Raw genomic sequence first — 25,321 nt, forward strand, 5'->3', positions numbered from 1 at the left:
CCCCTGACCGGCTTACACCGTATCGAGGCTCTAGTTGTTGTGGTTTATAGGGCCCGTGACCGGCTTACACCGTATCGAGGCTCTAGTTGCTGTGGTTTATAGGGCGAATGACAGTTTACACCGTATGGAACTTTCCTGTCCACTAGTAACTACAGTATAGAAGTCACACCCAGACGAATTCTTAAAGTTAACACTACGAACGGGCCAAAGGAGATTCTACTATGCCATATATTATTTTAGAAAGTGTCTAAAAGATCCCCAAATTCATGGATGTCAGATAGGTCTGTATACCTTGTACATGTGGAAATAAATATTATTATTATTATACTCATCTAACCTGGTATAACTCCTCACAAAAAATAATTGTTTTAGTTCCATTCCTGTCGTAAACTAGAAAATAAAAAAAATTCAAGGCACACTGTGTTATTTTTTTCATGGCCGATTCTTTGATAATACAGTGATAATTTGCATTTGAAATTGGTTGATGGATTTAATTTGTCTTATTAAAACACAGCCTTGTACCATAGGTTAGTTACTTATACTGTAACTTTGAAGTTATGCTCTATATATAATGCTTATATAAATAAAAGGCATTCTGAAAAAAATAGGACGCAAATAAAAAATCGAGGTAATGTAAGAAATCTTTAATAATTTAAGAAAAATATGGATAATCTAAGAAAATTCTGAGTAATCTAAGAAAAATCCGAATCTATGAAAATCCGGGCAATCGTAAGACAAAAATCGGAGAATCGAAGAAAAATTAGTAAAATTTAAGAAAAAATCTGGGGAATCTAAGAAAAATCAGGATCGACACCATGCCTAACCCTTCTAGGGTAGGGTAGGTGCCTGAGTCCGACCCTTTAGCTCACAAGACTGTCATTCCCATTTGCCCCCTTGGGGCAGGGATGGCAGACCAGAGAGGCCTAGCTTGTTGCTAGGCCTGGGGACAGTTGGTCCCAAAGATGAGGAGGTACTTGTGCCTCCTCCCATGGGAGACTTACGTCTCAGATACTCCCTAAAGAGGGAGCCAAGGCCGGGCCACCATTTGGAAAAGGCCCGGGCCGGGAGAATACCGGCAAATCAAAAAGAAGAAGAAGAAAAATCAGGATAATCAATGAAATAATATTGGAACTCTTAGAAAAATCAGGAAAATCTATGAAAAAATCTTTGGAATCTAAGAAAAATCAGGGCAAATTTCTTCGGGTCACATAAACCTATGTTTCAGTCAGCCTTAAAACAAATAAAGAATAAAATAATACTGTTTTATGGAGTAATGCAGAATAATACAGAGAATAATAACATTATTAACATCTTCCTGTGACCGCTGGAAGTCTTATCTGGAGGCCACTTGGGTAGTTAACATTGATAGTTAAGTGGTAAACTCAAGGTTAGTTCCGATTCCTAGAATCAAGAGCCCTTCATCTACCTGTACATGTATGGTACATAGTATCGACAAAGGTGAAGAATTAAACGCACGTAGCCTAATGAAAGTTAACTTAGAAATCTTGTATAGCAAGCCTATTTGTGTGGGGAATAGGATGCAGTCAAGTATTTTGAGAATTAAGGGACCCATTCCAGGAATCTCAGAATGGGTTTTGTAATTTTGGTTATAGGGCATCTACACATACAGGTACGCGAATGTTGACCTAGTGACCGTACTCTTGCGTTAAAAACTTATAGACGAGTTGCCCTCCCGAAGAGGAGTGTAACTTGGCACATGTAGAATATCTGGGTTCCTTTATTGCAGACGTTTCGCCATCCAGTGGCTTTATCATTACAAATTCAACGACTTAACTGGAAGACAGTAGAACTACGAAAGATGAAGTAATCGGTCCCTCAGCCTTGGAGTTGGTTCTCTTAACCAACTCCAAGGCTGAGGGACTGATTACCAGATCTTTTGTATATAGTTCTGTCTTCCAATTTTGTCCTTGAATCTTTATTGATAAAGCCACTAGATGGCGAAACGTCTAAAGTAAAGATACCAAGATGTTGCGCATGTGTCTAGTTACACTCCTCTTCAGGAGGGCAATTCGACTATAAGTTTACAACGCAAGAGTACGGTCACTAGGTCAACATTCACGTACCTGTAGGTATGCGTAGATGCCCTATAACCAAAGTTACAAAAAACATTCTGAGATTCCTGGAATGGGTCCTTTAATTCTCAAAACACTTGACTGCATCCTATTCCCCACACAGACTTGTTATACAAGATTTCTAAACTAGCTTTCATTAGGCTACGTTCGGCTTGAGGGAGAGGCAATATAGATTAGCTGTGTATAATTCTGCCTTCCAAGCATGCACGGAAAAGGGTATTAGGATATTTTAAGAAAACATTTCGCCATGCCCTGGACTGAAGCAATTCCTGGCAGAACGTTTCGACAGTACAATAACCCAACACCTCACAATTGTCTAATGTCATATTTGCCGGTGTTCTATACCATCTCGTACCCAGTCAGTAAGGAGTATCATAGGAGGCAGGTCCATCTATACCGTGTATACAACATAGACTCCAAGTATAGGAAGGCAGAAGTGTATAAAAATGGAACTATTTACAGACATTATGGTGATAATGACACAATGTGGGTTGTGGTATTTTATGTCAAAGGCTTTCTGTCCCTAGTGGACGAAACGTCTTCAATAAATACACCAAAACGTGCATGTTTTGCCTCTATCTCAAGGTGGAAGGCCACAGCCATAAAGACATTCGCTGCCTGACGAGTCTTTACAGATAGTTTTAATACTGAAACTCCAAAGCCAGAAACTGGTTCATTTACATAAGCTATCAATAGCTTTGGGAAGTTAATAAAAGATGATAAAAAATTGTGGAAGCACCAGGTACTAGGATTTTTGGGTCGATTCCTGCCTAGCTAGCCAGCTTGCAGTTCCACGATATTACTCGCAGTGATCGAATTCTTGTCTGCAGTAATCCAAACCGATCCTGACCACCTTAGCCTGAAAAATGAGAAAAGAGATGTGAAATGAAGACACATGTTCAACAGTTAGAACATTGAGGAAACGTTTCGCCCAATATAAGGTGTATAAAGAAAGTACAGTAATGTTCTTAGTTTCTATTGAGTTCCTGAGGTCTTTCCCAAATACAAGGGGACTCAAACCTGGGACCTTCTCATTCACATTCTCTCTCTCTCTCTCTCTCTCACACACACACACACACACACACACACACACACTCACACACACACAGTACATGGGGAAGACAGATAGCCGAGAACTTAGAAGTTCTGAGGCTATCTGTTGAGAACACCTATTACTTCGACCTAGTCAAAGATAGAGAAGCAGAAGACCTTGAATCACTCCACCCACTGTCGACATGAAAAAAATATATATATACCATACAATACTGAAAAAAGTCATAGAATTTACAGAAGAGACTGAACTGAGCAAAAAAGGTAAGCTAAACTGGGTTCACTCACGGCACGGTCCATCGTAGAGTTTGGTGAGGGTTCTGTCCCTACACACAGCGTTGCTGAAGGAGCAGGAGTTACTGTAAGTGACTCGGTCACTGCCACACACAGGAGAGTAAGTGAAGGCACATTCCTGTACACACCCAGAGGAACTTCCTGACGTAGAGGAACCTCCCGACGGAGAGAAACCTCCAGACGCAGAGGAACCTCCCGACGGAGAGAAACCTCCAGAAGCAGAGGAACCTCCTGTTGTAGAGGACCCACCTGATGTTGAATCTGCGTGAGGAAGCTGTTGTTAATGTGCAACTGGGAAAAAATCACCTAATGCTAAGTGGCTCCTAGAGGTAATGTTTTCCTGTTGTCTATAACATAGTTTAGGGGGGAAAGAATTTCCAGATATAGGTTTGAATCTTTGAGGTGCACTCTGCAGAAGTGCGAGTGGAGTGAACCACAGCAGCAGTGGTATATTTTCCAAGTGCAGTGGTGTAAGGGTATCGTCAACTGATTGGGTATTGTGCTGTGATATTAACATGAATTATCACTTGTGTAGTATTGTGATACTGTGTTTTGTTGAAGTAATGTAATTTGTAACTGTGTGAATTTTATTGGTGTTATTAACCGGTTAAGTTAGGGAGTGTTCTAATAGGGAGGATACCTCCTCATCTTTGAATGTATAGCCACAAGCTTATCCCCGTAGTATCTTATGAGCTAAAGGCTCGGACTCAGGCACCTACCCTACCCTAGAAGGGTTAGACATGGTGTCGATGGTGTTATTAACTTATTATTTCTAATAGATTCATGAATTATATTAGTAGTATAACCAACTCGAACAGTTATGTAAGTGTATTTTTGTAAGTGCTTTTGTAAGTGTACTTTTGGGGGTCTGACATGGACTAATTTAATTTACAATATTCCTTATGGGAGCAAATTCGTCCGGTAACGGCACCCGAACAGCCTTTTGGAACGAATTAATATCGTAAGTCGGGGGTCCACATATTAACATAATACTACTAATATAATTTTGATATTAGTACTCTAATATTGATTGACTACTGTATTATTATTATTATTATTATTATTATTATTATTATTAACATGCAAGAGAATTAAGGCCATTGAGAAGTGGTGACATACCGACGAAATTAGACCTGGTATTCACCCAGAGTGAAACAAGTTTTAAAATACAACCTACAGTTAATTACCTTGGGGAGTGTGACCATAATGTTTAAATTTTCGAGTGCATCACATCAACCAAAAGAACAGTGTGACGAGCTCAAGAAAACAATAGACATTAAAGAAAATAGAGAAGATAGAATTATAAATTTCCTGCAACATTCCGGGAAGACTCGTTCACCCACAGAAACAAAAACAGTCATGCTCTAAAGTGGAACGCAAGCTTGTCCCAACTCAAAGAGTAACAAATAAGAAACTTAAACCACTATTAAATCAGCAGTGCAATGAGGCGAGACCCAGTAATGGAGAATGGACGTCCTTGGTAACTAACCGGCTTTTCACTTACCACAGGTACCCTCCTTGGTGACGTATATGGGGATTCGATCAGTGCAGACAGCCAGGTTCAGCAAACACTGGTTGTAATAAGTATTACCGTCGCTGCCACAAACTGGGTTGTAAATTCTGGAGCAGGTGTTAGGGCAAGGGTCTTGGTTGGTGTCAGTCCCTGTTGTCACGGAGGCTGACGGGGGTAATACCAATTATGCTGTTATTGGCTGATTTTTTGCCTATTCCTTGATGCAAGGAATAGGAGACACCCTCCTGTCATTAGATCAGACCTGACTACTTTCCACTTCCAAATGCTGGCGACTAGGCCAATACGCCACAAATTTCGTGGAATTTTAGCTCAGAAGTAAGCTTTAACAAGTTAAACTTGATAAAGCTTACCTCTCAGCTAAGTGTTGTCTGAGACAAAATCAAGCTCTACACTACACAGTTTTATACAGCTACACTATACCGTATGACCCTTACGGATTTAGAGCTTCCCGTGAACATAATAACAGTTACGTATTGAACAAGGCAGAACTTCACCACAGAGACAAATCATCAAAAGAGGGTTTAAACGTTTATGTCACAGGGTGAGTATCCGCCATATTGACGGTCAAGAGTGTATAGTAATGCTGTGTTGAAAGCAAGACAAAACAGTCATGAACATATCATTGACAAAAACCTGATTGCTTCTTATACCCAGGCGCTGTATGACCCGTACATGTTTAGCACTTCCCGTGAATGTAGTAGCAGCAGAGACTAACTTGTCACTGGGAAGCTGTAAGGGTAAACAGAACTCTCAATCGATGAAAGTATTTTCATAGACACCAATGGAAATACACCACCAGTGATTAACATAAAGATTAATAATTATAATAATAATATATCTTTATTTCTACCAGTACATGTACAAGGTATACAGACCATAGCTGACATCAATGACATACTAATACAGTGGTCCCCCGCTTTTCGTAGTTCCCGGCAATCGTAAAATTCGCCAATCATAGAGGTATTTTCGTATAAACATGGACTCGCTTTTCATAGGTTGACTCGCGAGTCGTAGTTCGTCCGGGACGCGTACCCACGGCGTGAGCCAGGGCGGCAGCCAGTCTGGCATTGTTTACCAGTGAGCGAAGGTCCCCTCACGTGCTCCAGCGAAATATTTCATAATATTCCATTTATTTTAGTGCTTGCAAGTACTAAATAAGCTACCATGGCTCCAAAGAAAGCTCCTAGTGCCAAGCCTGTGGTAAAGAAGGTGAGAAATACGATTGAATTTAAGAAAACCATCATTGAACAATATGAAAGTGGTACAAGTGTGGCCGAACTGTCCAGGATGTATAAGAAACCCTACACAACCTTATGTTCCATAGTGGCCAAGAAAAATGAAATAAAGGATGCTGTTGTTGCAAAGGGAGTAATTATGCTGACAAAAATGAGATCACCAGTACTGGAAGAGGTTGAGAAGTTATTATTGGTGTGGATAAATGAGAAACAATTAGCAGGAGATACTCTTATGACTTCGTTTATTTGTGAAAAGGCTAGGCAATTGCATGAAGATTTGGTAAAGAAATTGCCTGCAAATAGTGGTGAAGTGAGTGAATTTAAGGCCAGCAAAGGCTGGTTTGAGAGATTTAAGAACCGTACTGACATACACAGTGTGGTAAGGCATGGTGAGGCTGCCAGTTCGGACCACAAGGCGGCTGAAAAATATGTGCATGAATTCCAGGAGTACATAGAGGCTGAAGGACTGAAACCTGAACAAGTGTTCAATTGTGACGAAACAGGCCTCTTTTGGAAGAAAATGCCAAAGAGGACCTTCATTACACAAGAGGAAAAGGCAATGCCAGGACACAAGCCTATGAAAGACAGGCTGACGCTAATGTTCTGTGCTAATGCTAGTGGGGATTTCAAAGTGAAGCCATTACTAGTGTACCATTCTGAAAATCCCAGAGTGTTCAGGAAAAACAATGTTATGAAGAGTAAATTGTGTGTGTTTTGGAAATCTAAAAGTAAGGCATGGGTCACGAGGGAAATTTTCGTCGAGTGGTTCAATGAAGTGTTTGGCCCTAGTGTGAAGGAGTATCTCCTGGAAAAGAAATTGGATCTCAAGTGCCTGCTAGTAATGGACAATGCACCTGCTCATCCTCCAAACTTGGATGACCTAATTTTCGAGGAGTTTGGGTTCATCACAGTAAAGTTCTTGCCCACGAATACCACTCCTCTCCTCCAACCCATGGACCAGCAGGTTATTGCAAACTTTAAAAAACTCTACACAAAAGCAATGTTTCACAGGTGCTTGACTGTGACCACAGACACTCACTTGACCCTAAGGGAATTTTGGAGAGAACACTTCAGCATCCTCCACTGCATAACCCTTATAGGTATGGCTTGGGAGGGAGTGACTACCAGGACTTTGAACTCTGCCTGGAGAAAATTGTGGCCAGATTGTGTCGACAAGAGGGATTTTGAAGAATTTGGGACTGACCCTAATGAGCCTATGTCTGTTGTAAAATCAATTGTGGCACTGGGGAGTTCCATGGGGTTGGATGTGAGTTTGGAGGATGTGGAAGAATTGGTGGAAGACCACAATGAAGAGCTCACCACTGAGGAGCTGCAAGAGCTTCAGCAGGAAGAGCAACACATCGCAGCTCAGAATCTTGCTGCAGAGGAGGAGGAAGAGAGATGGAAGAAGGTGCCTTCTTCAGAAATTAAAGAGATTTTTACTATGTGGGGTAAGATGGAAAGCTTTATGGAGAAACATCACCCTAACAAGGTTGTTGCAAGCCAGGTTGGCAACATGTACAGTGACAAAGTCTTGGGCCATTTTAGGGAAGTGTTAAAGAGACGCCAGACACAGAGCTCTCTCCACAGTTATTTTGTGAGACAGGACTCCAGTGACTCTCAAGGTGGTCCTAGTGGCATTAAGAAACAGAGAAGAGAAGCAACCCCAGAAAAGCAAATGGTACCTGAGGTGTTGATGGAAGGGGATTCCCCTTCCAAATTATAAGCAGTCCACTCTCTCTCCTCCTCCAGTCTCCCATACACTAAGAAGAATCTCCAATAAAGGTAAGTGTTATGCTGTTAATGTTTCATTCATCATTTCCCATTGTATTGTTTATGTACTACATGCATATTTCATGTTAAAAATTTTTTTTGTTTTAATACTTCTGGGTGTCAGGAACGGATTAATTGTATTTACATTATTTCTTATGGGGAAAATTGATTCGTAAATCGTAAATTTCGTTTATAGTAACGGCTCCAGGAACGGATTAATTACGAACAACGAGGGACCACTGTATATAGAAAGTCCTTAGTTATGAAGAGCATTTCGGGCAAATTAGCTCAGTTTTGTCCAAGAATGCGACCCACACCACTCGACTAACACCCAGGTACCCATTTTACTGATGGGTAAACATGACAGAAGGTGTCTTCAGGAAACACGTCATAATGTTTTTTCCAGCCGTACCGGGGACTCCAACTCCAGACTTCAGTGTGTGAGCTGAGTGTGCTAGTGTACTCATCTCAAAGTTATCACTGCATTGGTATGCTTAATTGTGATTATATAGGTTGTTTCACTCATAGGAGGCCCCGAGTTATCGTTTACTACTGACATAATATACAAACAAGGCAGCTACAACTACGAGAGTACCAACTCAGGGCCTCCTACAAGTGAAACACCCCTGGGGACAGTAGGTCCCAGAAGATGAGGAAGTACTTGTACCTCCTCCCATGGCAGACACAGGTCTCAGACACTCCCATGACAGGGAGCCAAGACCAGGTCACCATCTGGAAAAGACCCGGACCGGGACAGTACCAGTGAATCAAGGAGGAGGAGGAGGACCTCTGGATTTACAGCATAACTGGTACTTGTAGCCTAAGCTAAGCTAATTTAACCTAGATTAACCTAACCTACACCAACGAATATTGAGTTTAATAAATGAAAACGTTAATAAGTTGACGTTGAATACTGTAAAAAAAAATTTCTTGGTAAATTAACTGAAGTTTTTAATCCCACTCCCTGAAGTTACCCCCCCTATCCCCTCATTTATGTAATTTCCATATCAACATTTAACTATACTTATATATTTTTTAGGTTAAATTAAAGTAACTTAACCTGATTTAACGTTGGTGAGGTGCTCCAGGTGCAAGGAAGTGGAGGCGCTCTCCACTTCCGAGGATCAAATCGGATTACCTTCCATTTTGTGACAGCTAAACGGCACTTACTGGTTTAGCTCTTCCCAGTAATGGTAAAAATCAAAACTAGCTTTGAGTAACGCTAAAACAAATTAGAAAAATAGTGCGCTTAGCTTAGCTTAGCTTAGCTTAGCTTAGGGTGTTAGGTTATGTTAGGTTAAATATGGTTAGGTTACGTTAGGTTACGTTAGATTACGTTAAATATGGTTAGATTAGGTTAGGTTAAATATGGTTAGATTAGGTTAGGTTAAATATGGTTAGATTAGGTTAGGTTAAATATGGTTAGATTAGGTTAGGTTAAATATGGTTAGATTAGGTTAGGTTAGGCTAAGTTAGGTTAGGTTAGGTTAAATATGGTTAGATTAGGTTAGGCTAAGTTAGGTTAGGTTAGGTTAAATATGGTTAGATTAGGTTAGGTTAGGCTAAGGTTAGGTTAGGTTAAATATGGTTAGATTAGGCTCAGCTAGGTTAAATTCAATTCATTTATGTTATATTAAGCTAAGTGAGGTTAGGCTAGGCCAACTATGGTAAAGCTTTGTTAGGTTAAGGTCCATTAGGTTATGTTATATTAAGCTAAACATGGCTAGATTAGGCTCTGTTAGACTATATTTTTCTAGTGAAAGTTGTCTATCTGTTTCCAAATGTTGAGTTCAAATTTACCACAAATATAATATTCAGCAATTTGGAAATTAAAATTTGGTCAATAGCGTGAATTTTTAAAACTAGCAGCCGCGAAGAACACAAATCCAATATCCATTTAATTTGACTATCTTGACATATTAGATTTCGAGTTTCGTGATTTTTTTTTTTTTTTTGTAATTGCGATGTTTTTACTTAATGAGAAGGTAAAAGGACCCAAGTGCAACTATTGTGACATTTTATTTTGGCAATGTTTCGCGCAGGAGATTTGTCAAGGCGTAACAAAACCTGAAGAGTGAAACGTTGCCTCAAAATACCACATTAGTTGCCTATGCATATTTTTACCTAGTATGTTGTCTGTAATTCTAGCAACATTATTACACTTATCCCTACACTACCAGGGTGCACCTAACCTTAATATATTAAAAAACGGGTAAAAAAGTGAGATACAACATTGTGGGAGACTGAGAAATTTAGATTAGGAGGTGAGGTTAGGTAAGACTTGTCAGGAAACAGGACAATTGTTTCTTGACGTGATTCTTAGTCATATGATGACCCACAGCGGGAGCTTTTGGTCATCTGACCGAGGCCTTCCACTGGCTTACCACTTCACCTCTTTAAAAATTAATGTTGCTTATAATATTCATAAAATAATATTAAATAATGAAAATTTTTGAAGCCCTAATAATTATCTCTTTATGGGGTGCATTAGTGCTAATAAAGAGCTCTTGATCCACGGAAGTGAAGCTACCCTCCCCTTCCAAGAATCAGCCCTGATTACCTCCCATTTCCCAGGCGCTGTTTGACCCCCTAGGGATTTAGCTCATCCCCATGAATACACTGAATCAGTCACTGTCATCTTCAAATTTCCCGATGACTTTTCCCACAGCGCTTGAGCAGGAGGGAATCACAACAGTGGTTCAGAGGGATTCTTATATATCCCACACACAACTCATAGATGGGAAGACTCACTACATACACCGTTGGAACGCTTGACGAGGGTGCGGTCAACACACATGGCAATGTTGAGGTAGCACTGGTTCCTGTAGTTCCTGCCATCACTGCCACACACTGGGTTGTAAATTCTAGGGCAGGAGGAGAAGCTGGGGCATGGCCGCCTGGTAGGTCGCCCTGTTGTAAGGTGCTGGTGGTTTTTACACAACTACCGAGTAATGCTGATGTTTGCTACGTTTTTCACTACTGCTACTGCTCTATTGCTACTTGCTACATTTTTTCTAAATGTCAATTAGGGAGCACCCAAAGGCATTTCAATATAAATTCCAATAAATATTTGTATCAGAGGAAAGCCTACTGAAATCGTAAGTTATGTGCAGTGTATTGTTACGATGTACACAGGTTTCTGAGTGTGGCTGTCGTGAATCAGGCAACACGTGAGTGGCAACAGAGTCTTAGAGGGAGGATACTTTTCAAGACTGAATTCCATGCTAAGGCTGGACAGAACTACGAGCTAGAGTGGTAAATAATTAGCAATTACCTCAAATCCTGTGTGGTTAGGTTAGGTAATGTTTGTCAGGAAACAGGACAAGTGTTTGATGACGCGGGTCTTTGTCATATGATGACCCATAGCTGGAGCTTTTGGTCATCTGACTGAGGCCTTCCACTGGCTTACCACTCCACTCCTTTAAAAATTATAGCTATGATTATATCCATTAGATAATATCCTGTATGGTGTTAGAAGCTCTATATAAAGCCACCTGAGCTTAGGTATAAGCTCATGTAGCTTTATATAGAGCCACCTGAGCTTTACAATACTGTGATTGAACTGATTAAGTCGTGTAAAGCTAAATGGTCTTTATTTTTAGACTTAAAGCTACAAAACTTTACATGGATACCTTGAAAGGATTTCGGGGGTCAACGCCCCCGCGGCCTGGTCTGTGACCAGGCTCAAGATGGATCAGGGCCTGATCAACCAAGCTGTTACTGTTGGCCTACTTGATACAGTTTTTATTAACTTTGCTGTAAAACAATAAAATGAGTTTATAAGAGTGTGTAAATGATCAAACACCGATAATATTTACAAACTATTATTCAGGATTAAATACTGAAGACAGGAGCCAGGAATTTAAATTATTCTATTCTATTCTATTTGATTCGCCGGTATGGTAATTTAAATTATCATTATTATTATTATTATTAAAGATTCGCCGGTATTCTCCCGGCCCGGGTCTTTTCCAAGTGGTGGCCCGGCCTTGGCTCCCTCTTTAGGGAGTGTCTGAGACCTAAGTCTCCCATGGGAGGAGGCACAAATACCTCCTCATCTTTGGGACCAACTGTCCCCAGGCCTAGCCACAAGCTAGGCCTCTCTGGTCTGCCATCCCCGCCCCAAGGATACTAATGGGAATGACAGTCTTGTGAGCTAAAGGCTCGGACTCAGGCACCTACCCTACCCTAGAAGGGTTAGGCATGGTGTCGATGAATTTAAATTAGTTAGTTAGTTAGTTAAAGATTAGCCGGTATTCTCCCGGCCCGGGCCTTTTCCAAGTGGTGGCCCGGCCTTGGCTCCCTCTTTAGGGAGTGTCTGAGACCTAAGTCTCCCATGGGAGGAGGCACAAGTACCTCATCTTTGGGACCAACTGTCCCCAGGCCTAGCCACAAGCTAGGCCTCTCTGGTCTGCCATCCCCGCCCCAAGGATACTAATGGGAATGACAGTCTTATGAGCTAAAGGCTCGGGCTCAGGTACCTACCCTACCCTAGAAGGGTTAGGCATGGTATCGATGAATTTAAATTAGTTTAAAAATCCTACACTAAATAGAGACGCGGTGACTTTTAAGTGTAACATAACCTATTACACTAACTACGAGGCTTCTGTTATTCTTAAATTAACCCGTCGCTATTTTACCATATAACGAAAATGGCAAAATTTAATGTTTTTTAACATAATTCTGTGGCTACAAATAATTACATTAAATCGCGACAGTATTGATTTTTGTCCCTATAACGTAACTGAATTTTGAAAGACCATAAACTATTTTAAATTGTCCTGTTGCCTGACAAGCCTTACCTAATTTAGCCCAAACTGCTGTATTATATATACACAAATGAGTCTTCAATATGATTAAGACCCGCGTCAGGAGACACATTCTATATCCTGGCGAATATTATGCCAATTAACTGCTGTAATTTGTTCTGATTTATATTAATTTTGAGCTTTGAACAGATAAACCTCTTACTGATAGGAATCTAAGTTGCTGGCCCAAAATATGACATATCTTAGAGCTGGTGGAAGGGATGGACTCACTACACTGGTCTTGGATGCTGAGGGAATTATGGCAGCTGACAGTCGAAAAGTTATCTATGTTGTAAATTTTGCTATCATTGCTGCACACGGGTGCGGAATAAAGCTGGGCAGTCATCCGGGCATGACTGGTGGGGCGTACCTGTGATGGGCATACAGTGAGTGACCCAGGCTATTATTTTAGCTAGGAGAAAGGTCAGACCTCAGAATCTGATTGGTAAGCCAGCGGTAGGTCCGCTATGGTCTACTGTAAGACCATCAGCTACCACATTCGCATTTGTGTTAGACAGTACCCAGTGAAAGTGGCTGTTTCTTCCGGTGTCCCTTTCACAGTCACCCAAGATAACCCAAGAAAGTCAATGCGTCATCGAGGACTGTTATGTATCCATTGGGGTCTTTCAGTCTTGTCTCCCAAAATGCCACCCACACCAGTACCTACTTACTGCTAGGTGAACAGTGACAGCAGGTGTAAGGAAACGCCCAATGTTTCCACTCGACCCGGAATTGAACTACGGACACTCATGTGTGAGGCGAGAGCGTTGTTTACCTGGCCACTGGATGACTGACTACTTCACTGACATACGCACTGGTACAACACCACCACTACACCAGCAATTATTTCTTGCCTCGCCACTGCTATAGGACCATCAGCTGCCACATTAATTAGCACCTAAATTCTCGAATAACAGATTCAACTTTCTTCTAAGTAGGATACACCTGTTCTGGAAGTTTCAACCCAATCACAAGAGGCATTCTCATGTTACTGTATACAATACAGCTTTATTCTCTGCAGTATACAAAATGCGGTGCATGTCGGGCAGACTAATCCTAATGCTTACAGTAGTTACCCTTTCTTGCATGCATAAAATTGAGAAAGTTACCCCTAAACAGACCAACGATAACTATTATTTTCCTGTAGTTAATATACACCAATAAAAGTTTGAAGACGATCAGTAGAAGCATTCTCATATTCTCGTCTCTCACAAGTAGCGTAGTAGTTAAACCCGAAAATCCTCATATTATCGCACAGAAAAGAACCCCAGCGAACCACGAGGCAAAGCATCACCCATCACCATACCTGGAGGGTGTCCCAGGGGGTCAACGCCCCGGCGGCCCGGTCCGTGACCAGGCCTCGTGGTGGATCAGGTCCTGATCAACCAGACTGTTACTGGTAGATAAGACACATAGGCAACAGTTAGGCAACTTTATTCTGAAACGTATCGCCTACACAGTAGGCTTCTTCAGTCGAGTACAGGAAGTAGGCAGAAGCAGTAGAGATGTGAAGACGATGTAATGAGTCCATCACATCTCTACTGCTCCTGCCTACTTCCTGTACTCGACTGAAGAAGCCTACTGCGTAGGCGAAACGTTTCGGAATCAAGTTGCCTATGTGTCTCACCTACCAACCTGTCGGTATTGTATACCATTTTGACATTCAGGCTGTTACAGCTGGCAGCAACCAAACCGAAGTACGAACCACAGCCCGGCTGGCAAATAATATCGTTAGTCGAGGGTCCACTGTACTGACTTCTAAGGCCCCGTCCAGTACCCTCTGGAGACCAACAGATTGATCTCAGTGAAACTCAAGACATCCACACATACCAAGCCATAACACTGTCAAATGTGGATACTTTTTAAATCAAACCTAAAGGTGAAAATTTCCCATAGGTCTTAGACAAAAATTATTATCTAAGTATTAGAGAAAGTTACTTTATAAATTATATAGTGTAGGTTTAAAATATTGTAGAGGCCTTTTCAATTTTCCAGCCTGATGGCCTAGTTCTTAGTGCTTCAGAAAAGCCGTGATACTCCAGAAGTTTAACACAGACACACCAGTGATAAAGGTTTGAAGCAGACCAGAAGAAGCATTTTACAGTTACCACACGGAATCAGCAAATCAAAGTTGAGTAAGAATTAACCATACCAGGGGTGGGGATAGAACCCGCGGTCAGAGAGCCTCAAAACTCCAGACCGTCGCGTTAGCCACTGGACCAGCTAACCACAATAAGATTCGTCCAACTAGGTATATTTCTACACCATAGGAAGGTTAGCATAGGCCACCACTGTGACCACAAATGCAAGTTTTAACAGACGAATCTCCAGCTAGCGTGGCCGTGACGAACTCTAGCTCAAGTCTGGAGTTTTGAGACTCTGACCGCGGGTTCAAATCCCACCCGTGGTATGGTTTGTTTGCAATCGTGTCATTACGATTTCGTGAGTCATGTTGAGTAAGAATTATAGTAAACTGGCATATACAGTAACTTTTTTCTATATGATGAACCAGCCACTGAGGTCTGAAACAGTTCTGAAGAGACATGCTTCAGTTATGCGAAAAATATATAATTTTAAAGAAAAAAAATAACAAATTGGCACCTGCATACCCTAATAACAATCCCAACCCCTGATCTAAGTAGGATGTGCCAGTGGTAAAAGTTTGAATTCGATCGGAAGAGGCTTTATGGAGATATCACACTGTAGCAAAATTCGGAAATTATATGCATAATTTTGACCATAATTTTGTCAATAACTACATAAACCTTTCCCTAGTTACAGTACACCAGAGTAGAAAATTTGAAGCCTATCGAATGAGGCATTCTCAAGTTATAAACAAAAACTGTGAATGCAAAAAGACTGGGCATTTATTAAATGAAAATTTTCAGTCATATCTAAACAGGATATCAACACACTATTGATATTTAATGAAAATATTGTTGGGAATTGAGACGTGATAGTTAATGTTATCTTTTAGCATGGGATTCAAGAGTAACTTCAATCCTATATGCTGTCTTATTTTCGTGTCATATCATTTATACTGGTTTGTGGAATCTATTGTTTGTTATGGCGTCGACTGAAGCATCAAACGCCAGATACCTCGTTCTCTGAATCCCCTTCAACCATGACAAATATTACTCTCTATGTAACCTGTACGTTATTATTATTATAACCTAACTAAGCGCTATATATAACCTTTACAGGTTTAAACACTTCCCAATGAACACAACAATAAGAGTAACCTTACCACAAGCGCCGTTGCTGACTTTGAAGATAGATGGGTCCCTGCAGGTTTCCGACTTAAGGTTGCAATCATTGTTATAGGTCTTGCCATCGCTGCCACACACAGGGTCATAGATGAAGGAACAGGGTATGTCACAGGGTCGCTGTGGCTTCTGCTGCACTAGGTCTGTATTGACAACGTGTTAGTAAGGACGATGCTTAGTGTATTATAGAAAGCAGTATAACGTGGTCTATATTAGAACATGCGTTCCTTAGGGGTTAGAGGAGTGGCGGGTTACTGATGGTTAGAGAAAAGGCCCAGTACAGTGACTGGAACAATACACAAGGAACCAGCACATAGGAGAGAGTAGTTTACCACGACGTTGCGGTCCGACTTAGACCATTTACCAAGTCACACTAAAGTGACCTTTTAAATGGTCCAAGTCGGACCATGACCTTTTAATTGGTCCAAGTCGTAAGCTCCTCTCTCCTTTGTGCGAGTGATTTGTGTTATGGTTAGTTATTGGGTGTTTAAGAGTCATGAAGGTTGAACCACTGGTTTACTAGTCAAGAATACTCTAATCCCTAAGGATGGGATTAACGTAAACTCTCAGTGTATATCCACTGAGAAACATACACTTCACAGTGTATATACCCAGTGGGCCACTTAGAGTACGACATGGGTGTCATGGATGCTACAATTGGGTTATGGATTGTTCCAGCCACGAGGTGGATGGAACAATCCATAACTAACCCACGAGATGAACACGGAAACTATCTCGACTCTTCTGGCCCATCTTAGACCGTCATTTGTTAATATTTTACAATGGACCGAAAGGCTAACTAGTATCCATTTCCAGTACTTGGGTTAGTTGTGAATAACTACGAAATAATTCTAGAATAAACTAATTATAAGTGATTAAACAGTTAATTAGTTAATTGACTATTTAATAAGTTACTTGATCAATAAGATATATATTTGATAAATTTAAACATTAATCATATTTTCGCTGAGGTGTTTTGTTCGTCAGGAAACAAGACAGTGACTCCATTTAGTTTAATATCTTTATTTTGCCCCCCATACCCATGGTGTGGGTAGTAGTCACCACATACCCATGGTGTGGGTGGTAGTCAAAATATTACAGAAGTACATAAGTCCAGGAACTTAGCACCAAGGTTTTAATAGCCAAAAAAGTTACAATGGTAATGAGCTATTTATTTTTGTATCTGTTTACAGTCGTAATCAACGATTTATACAAACATGAATTTGGCCACGCGAAAAAATAACTAGTTATTCCTGAATGGTTTGTAATATACCACTGTGGATAAAATATTATAACATTTCTTGAACATTTCTGAGTGAGTTGTCTCTGAGTTTATTTATTTTTAAACTCATTCCAGCACATAATGACGTAAGGTGTGACATTTTCTCATTCCAGCACATAATGACGTAAGGTGTGACAATTGTCCATCTGGCCAAGTCTACAACCAGACAAGAGCACCGTTCATTGGTTAAAGCAACTGGCCTGACACAGCTAAGGCTTTTCACTCCATAGGCTGGTTGATTAACTGGATTTAAAAGCTGTCGATTTTATAATTATGCATAAAGATTGGAAAAAAAATTGTATTTATTGAGACTTACTACACGGGCCGGCGTAGTCCTTCGTGACTCGATGGCCTTTGCAAGCCGTGTTATCCAGGACACATTGATTGGAATATGTCACACCGTCAGTACCACACACTGGTAGGTACTCCCTGGTGCATGTCTCTCGACACACGGCTGTTGAAAGTGTATGAAAATTAAAAATCTTTATTTCCATCAAGTGTAGTAAACTGATGTGGAAATAAGTGAGATATTTGGACGAAACTCTATAAGAATCCATAAAACTGGTGAAGAAAGACCTGTATTTTTTCCTGTCTATCGATAATCTAACAAATAATCTCTTCAGTAAGGAACACTTAATGTTTCTGAAGGGCCTTTGATCTAGAAAACTGTACTAACATTTCCGTTTACAACATATTTCCCATTTGCTAACCTTACAATCCTAGTTTATTTTTCTCTCCCCAAAATATTTTTGGTTGCCTCACTCTGTGTTGGAGATGTTTTTATAAAAATTCCATTTCTTCTGTACATGGGACAGGCCATTTAGAGAGGCGGTAATTCACAAGTAACAGTAACACCACCTCTGCTAGAACAAAACCTTTGAAATTCTTGTAACTAATGGATCTTTAGTGGAATTCTTGATGTTATCCTCCTTTCCCTACTGTAAGGTAAGTACTGGTTTTCGAACAGAGTTGTGGATTCGTGGAACAATCTTCCGAGTAGGGTGATAGAGGCTAGGACCATGGGTAGCTGTAATAAGAGATTGGACAGATATATGAGTGGGAGGGGTTGGGTTTGATTGGTGTCGTGGGTACGGGAGTAAATTCTTGGGTAGCTTTGGGTAGTGGTAGTTTTGATATGGGCCTGCTTTATATGGGTCAATGGGCCTTCTGCAGTGTTCCTCCATTCTTTTGTTCTTATGTTATTTTAATATTATGTATGTGACCCATCCTGTGTAATGGCATATGACAAGGGAAACATAGAAAGCTTATGCTTGCAATATAATATCATATAGAATAGGATAACAGCACATTCGTGATGTTTACTAAATAAAAAATATGCAAAACACTTACTGGATGGCCGTCATCGCAACTCTTCAGCGGCAATATTTACTGCATGAACCAACTGTGCTATTCTCTAGGATCAATGCTTAATGTAAGGACCGTCTGATCTACCCTTAAGGGCCAATACTGACTGTATAGACTGTCTGTACTGCCATTCAAGGACATGGACCATCTATACTACCCTTCAGGGCCATGGACCATTTATACTGTCGTTCAGAGCCAACACTGACTACATAGATCTTCTATATTACCATTCAGGGCCATAGAACGTCTGTTCTCCAGGGCCAATACTTACTACATGGACCGTCTTTGGCTAGAGTGACCCGTCGTCCAGCACAGCCCTCCAGGTTGAGGAAACACTGGTTAGTGTAGGTCCTGCCATCACTGCCGCAGACCGGAGCCTTATTACTGGAGCATGAAGTGGGACATGGGCCCTCCACCACTGTTTGGAAAACGTTTGGTACAGTCTTCAGCAAAACAGGTTTAGAAAACGGTCCGTTTACCATTGCTTGAAAAGGTCAGGACTCTTCTTAGTGAATCAAGTTAGGAAACGGCATTACAACTACCGTTGGAAAAGGTTTTTAAACTTAGAGAAAAGAGATAACACGAGCTAGGTCAATAAATCAGTGTTGTCAGAGGATGTAACACCAGCATTTCATTAATATTTTGTTCTGCCAGTTAGAAAAGTTTTTTTTTTTTTTAAATTCAGCTATGCCCAAAAGAAGACCCAAAAGAAGAAAAGTCCATTTATCATCATTTACGCCCTAGCTGCCTCTTCGGAAATACAGAAACATACGGACAATCCCCTGAACTGTACATTCACACCCAGAGTGCAGACACTGTACATCCTACCCATCTTTCAGAGTGCAGACACTGTACATCCTACCCATCTTTCAGAGTGCAGACACTGTACATCCTACCCATCTTTCAGAGTGCAGACACTGTACATCCCACCCATCTTTCAGAGTGCAGACACTGTACATCCCACCCATCTTTCAGAGTGCAGACACTGTACATCCTACCCATCTTTCAGAGTGCAGACACTGTACATCCTACCCATCTTTCAGAGTGCAGACACTAACAAATCAGATCATTGTTCCTGAATCCCTTCACTGATAATCTGTTAACACTACAACTCATCAGAGCTTCCCCAAAACCACTTGACTTCCCCCCGATCTAACAACCTCACATACCTACTGGATGATCAAAATCTACTAAAAAAAAACTCCTTCACACTCTTCAACCCTTTCTGAGAAGTCTCCTACCTCTCCTGTCCACCCCGGACTTATAAATCCTCTTAGTCAAAGTATCCTTCTCCACCCTTTCTACATGACCAAACCACCCCAATAATTTCTCTTTTGTCAGTGATTTAACACCTTTCTTAGTATGAAGTCGTCTATTTTCTTCATTCTTTGTTTTAGTTAGAATCACGACACACACTTAATATAGAATTCAAAGGATGGAGGATAGAGCTCAGGGATGGAGAATAATGCCCAGGGGATGGAGAACAGAGCCAAGGGATGGATGACAGAGCTCAGGGGATGGAGAATAGAGCTCAGGGGATGGAGAATACAGCCCAGGGGATCTGTAATAGATCCCAGGGGATGGACAATAGAGCTCAGGAGATGGAGAAAAGGGCTCAGGGGATGAATAATAGAACTCAAGGGAGGAAAATAGAGCACACAGGATGATGGAGCCCATGGGATGGCGGATAGAGTCCAGAGGATGGTTGTTAGAGGCCAGGGGATTGTGGATAAAATCCAATGGACGAAATTTCAAGCCAAAACATAGACGAATTTTTAAGTACCCAACAAGCGGAATTTTACCCACCACAAGGTCCGTTATGTCTCCTGACGAGTGTTCTGTCTCTGTTGTAGCAGGAGAAATACATGAGCACACACGGGTTGCTGTAGGTCTTACCGTCCGTCCCACACACAGGCTTGCTCGAACGGTCACAAACGTACGTACACGGATCAGGATCAACTGTGGATGCACATAAATATTTACACATTAACAAGGAGAAGAAGCAAGACTTCCAGCACAACTGTTGTTTTCTAGTATATTTCCCTAGTATTCCTCATCTATGAAAGATGAGGTGAATCATAGAATTGATGAGGGGAAAAGGGTGAGTGGTGCACTTAGGAGTCTGTGGAGACAAAGAACTTTGTCCTTGGAGGCAAAGAGGGGAATGTATGAGAGTATAGTTTTACCAACGCTCTTATATGGGTGTGAAGCGTGGGTGATGAATGTTGCAGCGAGGAGAAGGCTGGAGGCAGTGGAGATGTCATGTCTGAGGGCAATGTGTGGTGTAAATATAATGCAGAGAATTCGAAGTTTGGAAGTTAGGAGGAGGTGCGGGATTGCCAAAACTGTTGTCCAGAGGGCTGAGGAAGGGTTGTTCAGGTGGTTCGGACATGTAGTGAGAATGGAGCGAAACAGAATGACTTCGAGAGTGTTTCAGTCTGTAGTGGAAGGAAGACGGGGTAGGGGTCGGCCTAGGAAAGGTTGGAGGGAGGGGGTAAAGGAGGTTTTGTGTGCGAGGGGCTTGGACTTCCAGCAGGCATGCGTGAGCGTGTTTGATAGGAGTGAATGGAGACAAATGGTTTTTAATACTTGACGTGCTGTTGGAGTGTGAGCAAAGTAACATTTATGAAGGGGTTCAGGGAAACCGGCAGGCCGGACTTGAGTCCTGGAGATGGGAAGTACAGTGCCTGCACTCTGAAGGAGGGGTGTTAATGTTGCAGTTTAAAAACTGTAGTGTAAAGCACCCTTCTGGCAAGACAGTGATGAAGTGAATGATGGTTAAAGTTTTTCTTTTTGGGGCCACCCTGCCCTGGTGGGAATCGGCCAGTGTGTTAATAATAAAAAAAAATTCTTTCTCTGGTTACAACCCAACACTCGACTATGTCCCTGGGGGGAGAAGAAGCAAATCTGAAAATTATAAGAACATAAGAATGGAGAAACACTGCAGAAGGCCTATTGGCCCATGCGAGGCAGGTCCTTATCAGATCCTTATTCGGATCACGACTGGCTCCAGTTCATGCCTTGGTCACTTTTTACACGCTCCTTGTCACGATCTGAGGATTTACATAAGTTGCAGTTACTTTTTTTTTCACTCTCATAGGTAAGGATGATTAAGGGTTGCAACCTCTTCCTGTCCACACACAAAAAAAGGCACTGCAGTGGATCAGAGAATATCTGACAGGAAGGAAACGTATAATGGTACGTGACTAGGAGTCAGAGTGAGCACCTGTGACGAGCAGGGTTCCACAAGGGTCTGTTCTAGGGTCGATGCTGTTTCTTGTATGTATAAAAGACATGACGGAAAGGATAGATTCAAAGGTGTCCCTGTTTGCAGACGACGTAAAGCTAATGCAGAGAATTCAAGTGGATGAGGATCAGGAATGACTACAAAGGGATCTGGACAGGCTGCAATCCTGGCCCAACAACTGGCTCCTGGAATTTAACCCACGAACGGCAAAGTCATGAAGATTGGAGAAGGTGAAAGAAGACCGCAGATAGAGTACAGGCTAGGGGGTCAAATACTGCAAATCTCACTCAAAAAAAGGATCTTGGAATAAGTATAATACCTAGCAAATCAGTCAAATAACTGTTGCAGCACATGAGCACCTAGCAAACCTCAGAATAGCGTGTACGTCAGGCCCTGTTGGAGTATGCAGCACCAGCATGGAACCTATACCTGGTTAAGCACATCAAGAAATTGAGAAAGTGCAAAGGTTTGCAAAAAGACTAGTCCTGGAACTAGGGGGCATGTCCTTCGAGGAGAGGTTATGGGAAATCAGCCTGACGACACTGGAGGACAGGAGAGATACGAGGGGCATGATAACGACACGTTAAATACCGAGAGGAATCGACAAGGTGGATAGGGACAGAATGTTTCAGAGATGGACACAGCAACAAGGGGCTACAGCTGGAAGTTGAACACTCAGATGAGCCACAGGGATGTTAGGAATATTTCTTCAGTCATAGAGTTGTCAGGAATTAGAACTATCAGGAGAGGCATGATGTGGAGGCAAGATCTACACATAGCTTCAAGAAAAGATACGATAAAGCTCATGGAGAAGGAAGAGAGTGGACCTAGTAGCAACCAACGAAGAGGCGGGGCCAGGAGTTGTGATCCGACCTCTACAACCACAAACAAGGCTGAGACAGCGAATCCGGCAGGCGAGCTAGTCGAGAGGCTGGGGCCAGGAGCTAAGCCTCGACACCTGCAACCACACAAAGGTGAGTACCCACACAAACACACATTATATAAAGCATAACTGAACACCGATAGAAACATTAAAGCTTAAAATAAGAAAAAAATTGTATATTTCGACCTCACAATGAGGCTTCAGTACGCTAAAATGTGTACAGGAGATGAGGCTCATTTACCCTTACTTTTAAAGGCGTGGAGTGGTAAGCCAGTGGAAGGCCTCCTTGAGATGACCAAAAGCTCCAGCTGTGGGTCATCATATGATTAAGACCTGCGTCAGGAAATGCTCGTCCTGTTTCCTGACGAATCATACATGATTTATGTCAGGTTTACAGCCCTATGATAGGAGTGACGAAGCCAGTACAAGCAATTTTATGAAATAATATAATTCGTTGGGTGTCCCGTGGCCTGGTGGGCAACACTCGCGCCTCACAGTGTCCGTGGTTCGATCCCCAGCATAGGTGAAAACACTGGGCGTGTTTCCTTACACCTGCTGTCCCGTTCACCTAACAAGCAAGTAGGTACCTGGGTGTTAGTCGACTAGTATGGGTGGCATTATGAGGGACAAGATTTAAGGACCCCATTGGAAATAAGACTTCGATGACGCTCTGGCTTTCTTGGGTGGCTAAGTCGTGATTATATTGTTCATGCTCTTAAGCACAAATTTTGTGATATAGAATTAATAGTCTTATATCAGAAGAATAAAAGCTGTAGGATAGATATAATTAACAGAAAAAACACAACTATGAGATCTATCTAGGAATTCGTCGAAAAAGGGACATCGACAGCAAGTTGACACACTGGAAAAGCTGTCACAGCTACTACAGAAAAGGACACTTAAGAAATATCAGGACATTTAATAAACGTTGTCTTTAAGGCACTGAACCGAACATAGGTGTTCCATTTTTCACAGTTTGTCAACACTGACAACCTGAGACAGCTACTGCAAACAACACATAATAGTCACAGCAATACTCACTACAGGGACTGTTTCTGGCGACCCTCAGGAATATGTTTTGACATCTGGCTCGCTGGAAGAAGCAAAGGTTAGGGTAGGTATATCCATCGTTACCGCACACTGGGTTGTATACGTACTCGCACTCCTGATTACAAACTGTTGGGAAAGACACCAAATGTACTCAGACTTCAGACTACACGCTACTGGGTAAGAAACAGTACATGTACTTACTGATCTAACATACTCTTCGGTAAAATAAGGAATAGCGAAGTTGTACTGTGTTTTCTGTATTTCTTCACCCAAGGAATGGCAGCAGCCTAGTCGTACCTAGGACTGAAGCTGATTACCTTCAATTCCCCAGGCTCTATATGGCCACTAAGGCTTTAATTATTCCCATGGAGATAAAATTATATAGGCTAACAGGGAAGGCAGCGTACATGTAATTATGAGATGAAAGTGGGTCATTAGGACCGCAATTAACTTAAATAAGTTTATATATAGCAATGAAACCACAAAACAAGTGGATTTTGATTCATTTAAAAATGTGGCAGTCCAGGGTTCGACTCCACGACACAATGTCCCGCCTCAAGAGACAACACATCGTACATGTCACCTTATCCACTCAGCCATCGATCCTACAAAGATTACGCCCCCAGCAGAGCTAGGTGTTTCTCGCATACCACTGCCACGAGTGTCCTCGGATCACGAAAAACACCTACCTCTGCTGGGTGCATGCTCTTTGTAGGATCAATGGCCGAGTGGTTAAAGTGACATGTACGTTGTTGTTGTCTCTGGAGGCGGGGCAATGTATCATGGGGTCGAACCCTGGCCTGCCACAGTGTGATAAATGATTCAAAACACAGTGTATATGCAGTCATATAAATCCCAGTATATATAAATTGGTTGAAATCACCTTAATAATAATAATAATAATAATAATAATAATAATAATCCCGTCAGGGCTACATCAGAGAAAGTCTGATCTTCAATAATAAAGGGTGACTTACTTGAAGTTTGACTTAGGAAAAATATCTGCGCCTGAGTAGTTAGAACAGTGAGAGTCAACAGCAGTATCACGACCATTTTGGATTTCGGGTGAGCCATCTTCTTTGCCTCAACACCTGTTAGAAAACCAAATTCATGGATCAAAACGTTGTGTTTTCGAAGCTGAAACGTCGTTTAACAAGCCTGGAACGACGTTTCGCTCTTCGTGAATTTATAATAATAATAATAATAATAATAATAATAATAATAATAATAATAATAATAATAATAATAATAATAATAATTTTCATTAAACGTGCATTGGCCACGTTTCGACTCTTCGTTTATCTATCTGTTTATTCAATAACAGTCGTTCATTATCACTTAAACCGGGTTCATAGTGAGTTTATTCAGGTATACACAAATACAATTACATAGATTATATAATTATCATACATATGTGAAGAGATAATCCAAAAAAAGTCAG

At 41.4% G+C, this 25,321-nt stretch overlaps 1 protein-coding gene across 17 annotated transcripts in view; it reads right to left on the minus strand.

Moving 5' to 3' along the window:
• Positions 1–629: 629 nt before the first annotated feature.
• LOC138855107 (serine protease inhibitor dipetalogastin-like) overlaps positions 630–25,321 on the minus strand; it is a 30,490-nt gene continuing 5,798 nt past the window's right edge. For 11 of the 17 annotated variants that reach the window (XM_070102361.1, XM_070102365.1, XM_070102370.1 and 8 more), the window contains exons 2-11: positions 24,858–24,971; positions 23,872–24,006; positions 20,507–20,659; positions 18,972–19,118; positions 17,652–17,789; positions 16,035–16,196; positions 10,731–10,889; positions 4,942–5,115; positions 3,432–3,698; positions 630–2,952 (exon numbers count right to left, since the gene is read on the minus strand). In XM_070102361.1, coding sequence (XP_069958462.1) covers positions 2,948–2,952; positions 3,432–3,698; positions 4,942–5,115; positions 10,731–10,889; positions 16,035–16,196; positions 17,652–17,789; positions 18,972–19,118; positions 20,507–20,659; positions 23,872–24,006; positions 24,858–24,954 — 1,437 coding nt within the window. In that variant the 5' untranslated portion in view covers positions 24,955–24,971 and the 3' untranslated portion in view covers positions 630–2,947. The remainder of the gene's footprint in view (positions 2,953–3,431; positions 3,699–4,941; positions 5,116–10,730; positions 10,890–16,034; positions 16,197–17,651; positions 17,790–18,971; positions 19,119–20,506; positions 20,660–23,871; positions 24,007–24,857; positions 24,972–25,321) is intronic. The other 6 variants (XM_070102375.1, XM_070102374.1, XM_070102372.1 and 3 more) reach the window with 5 other exon arrangements.

Source organism: Cherax quadricarinatus, chromosome 81, assembly GCF_038502225.1.
Source record: "Cherax quadricarinatus isolate ZL_2023a chromosome 81, ASM3850222v1, whole genome shotgun sequence".
In the NCBI taxonomy this organism is placed as follows: domain Eukaryota; kingdom Metazoa; phylum Arthropoda; class Malacostraca; order Decapoda; family Parastacidae; genus Cherax; species Cherax quadricarinatus.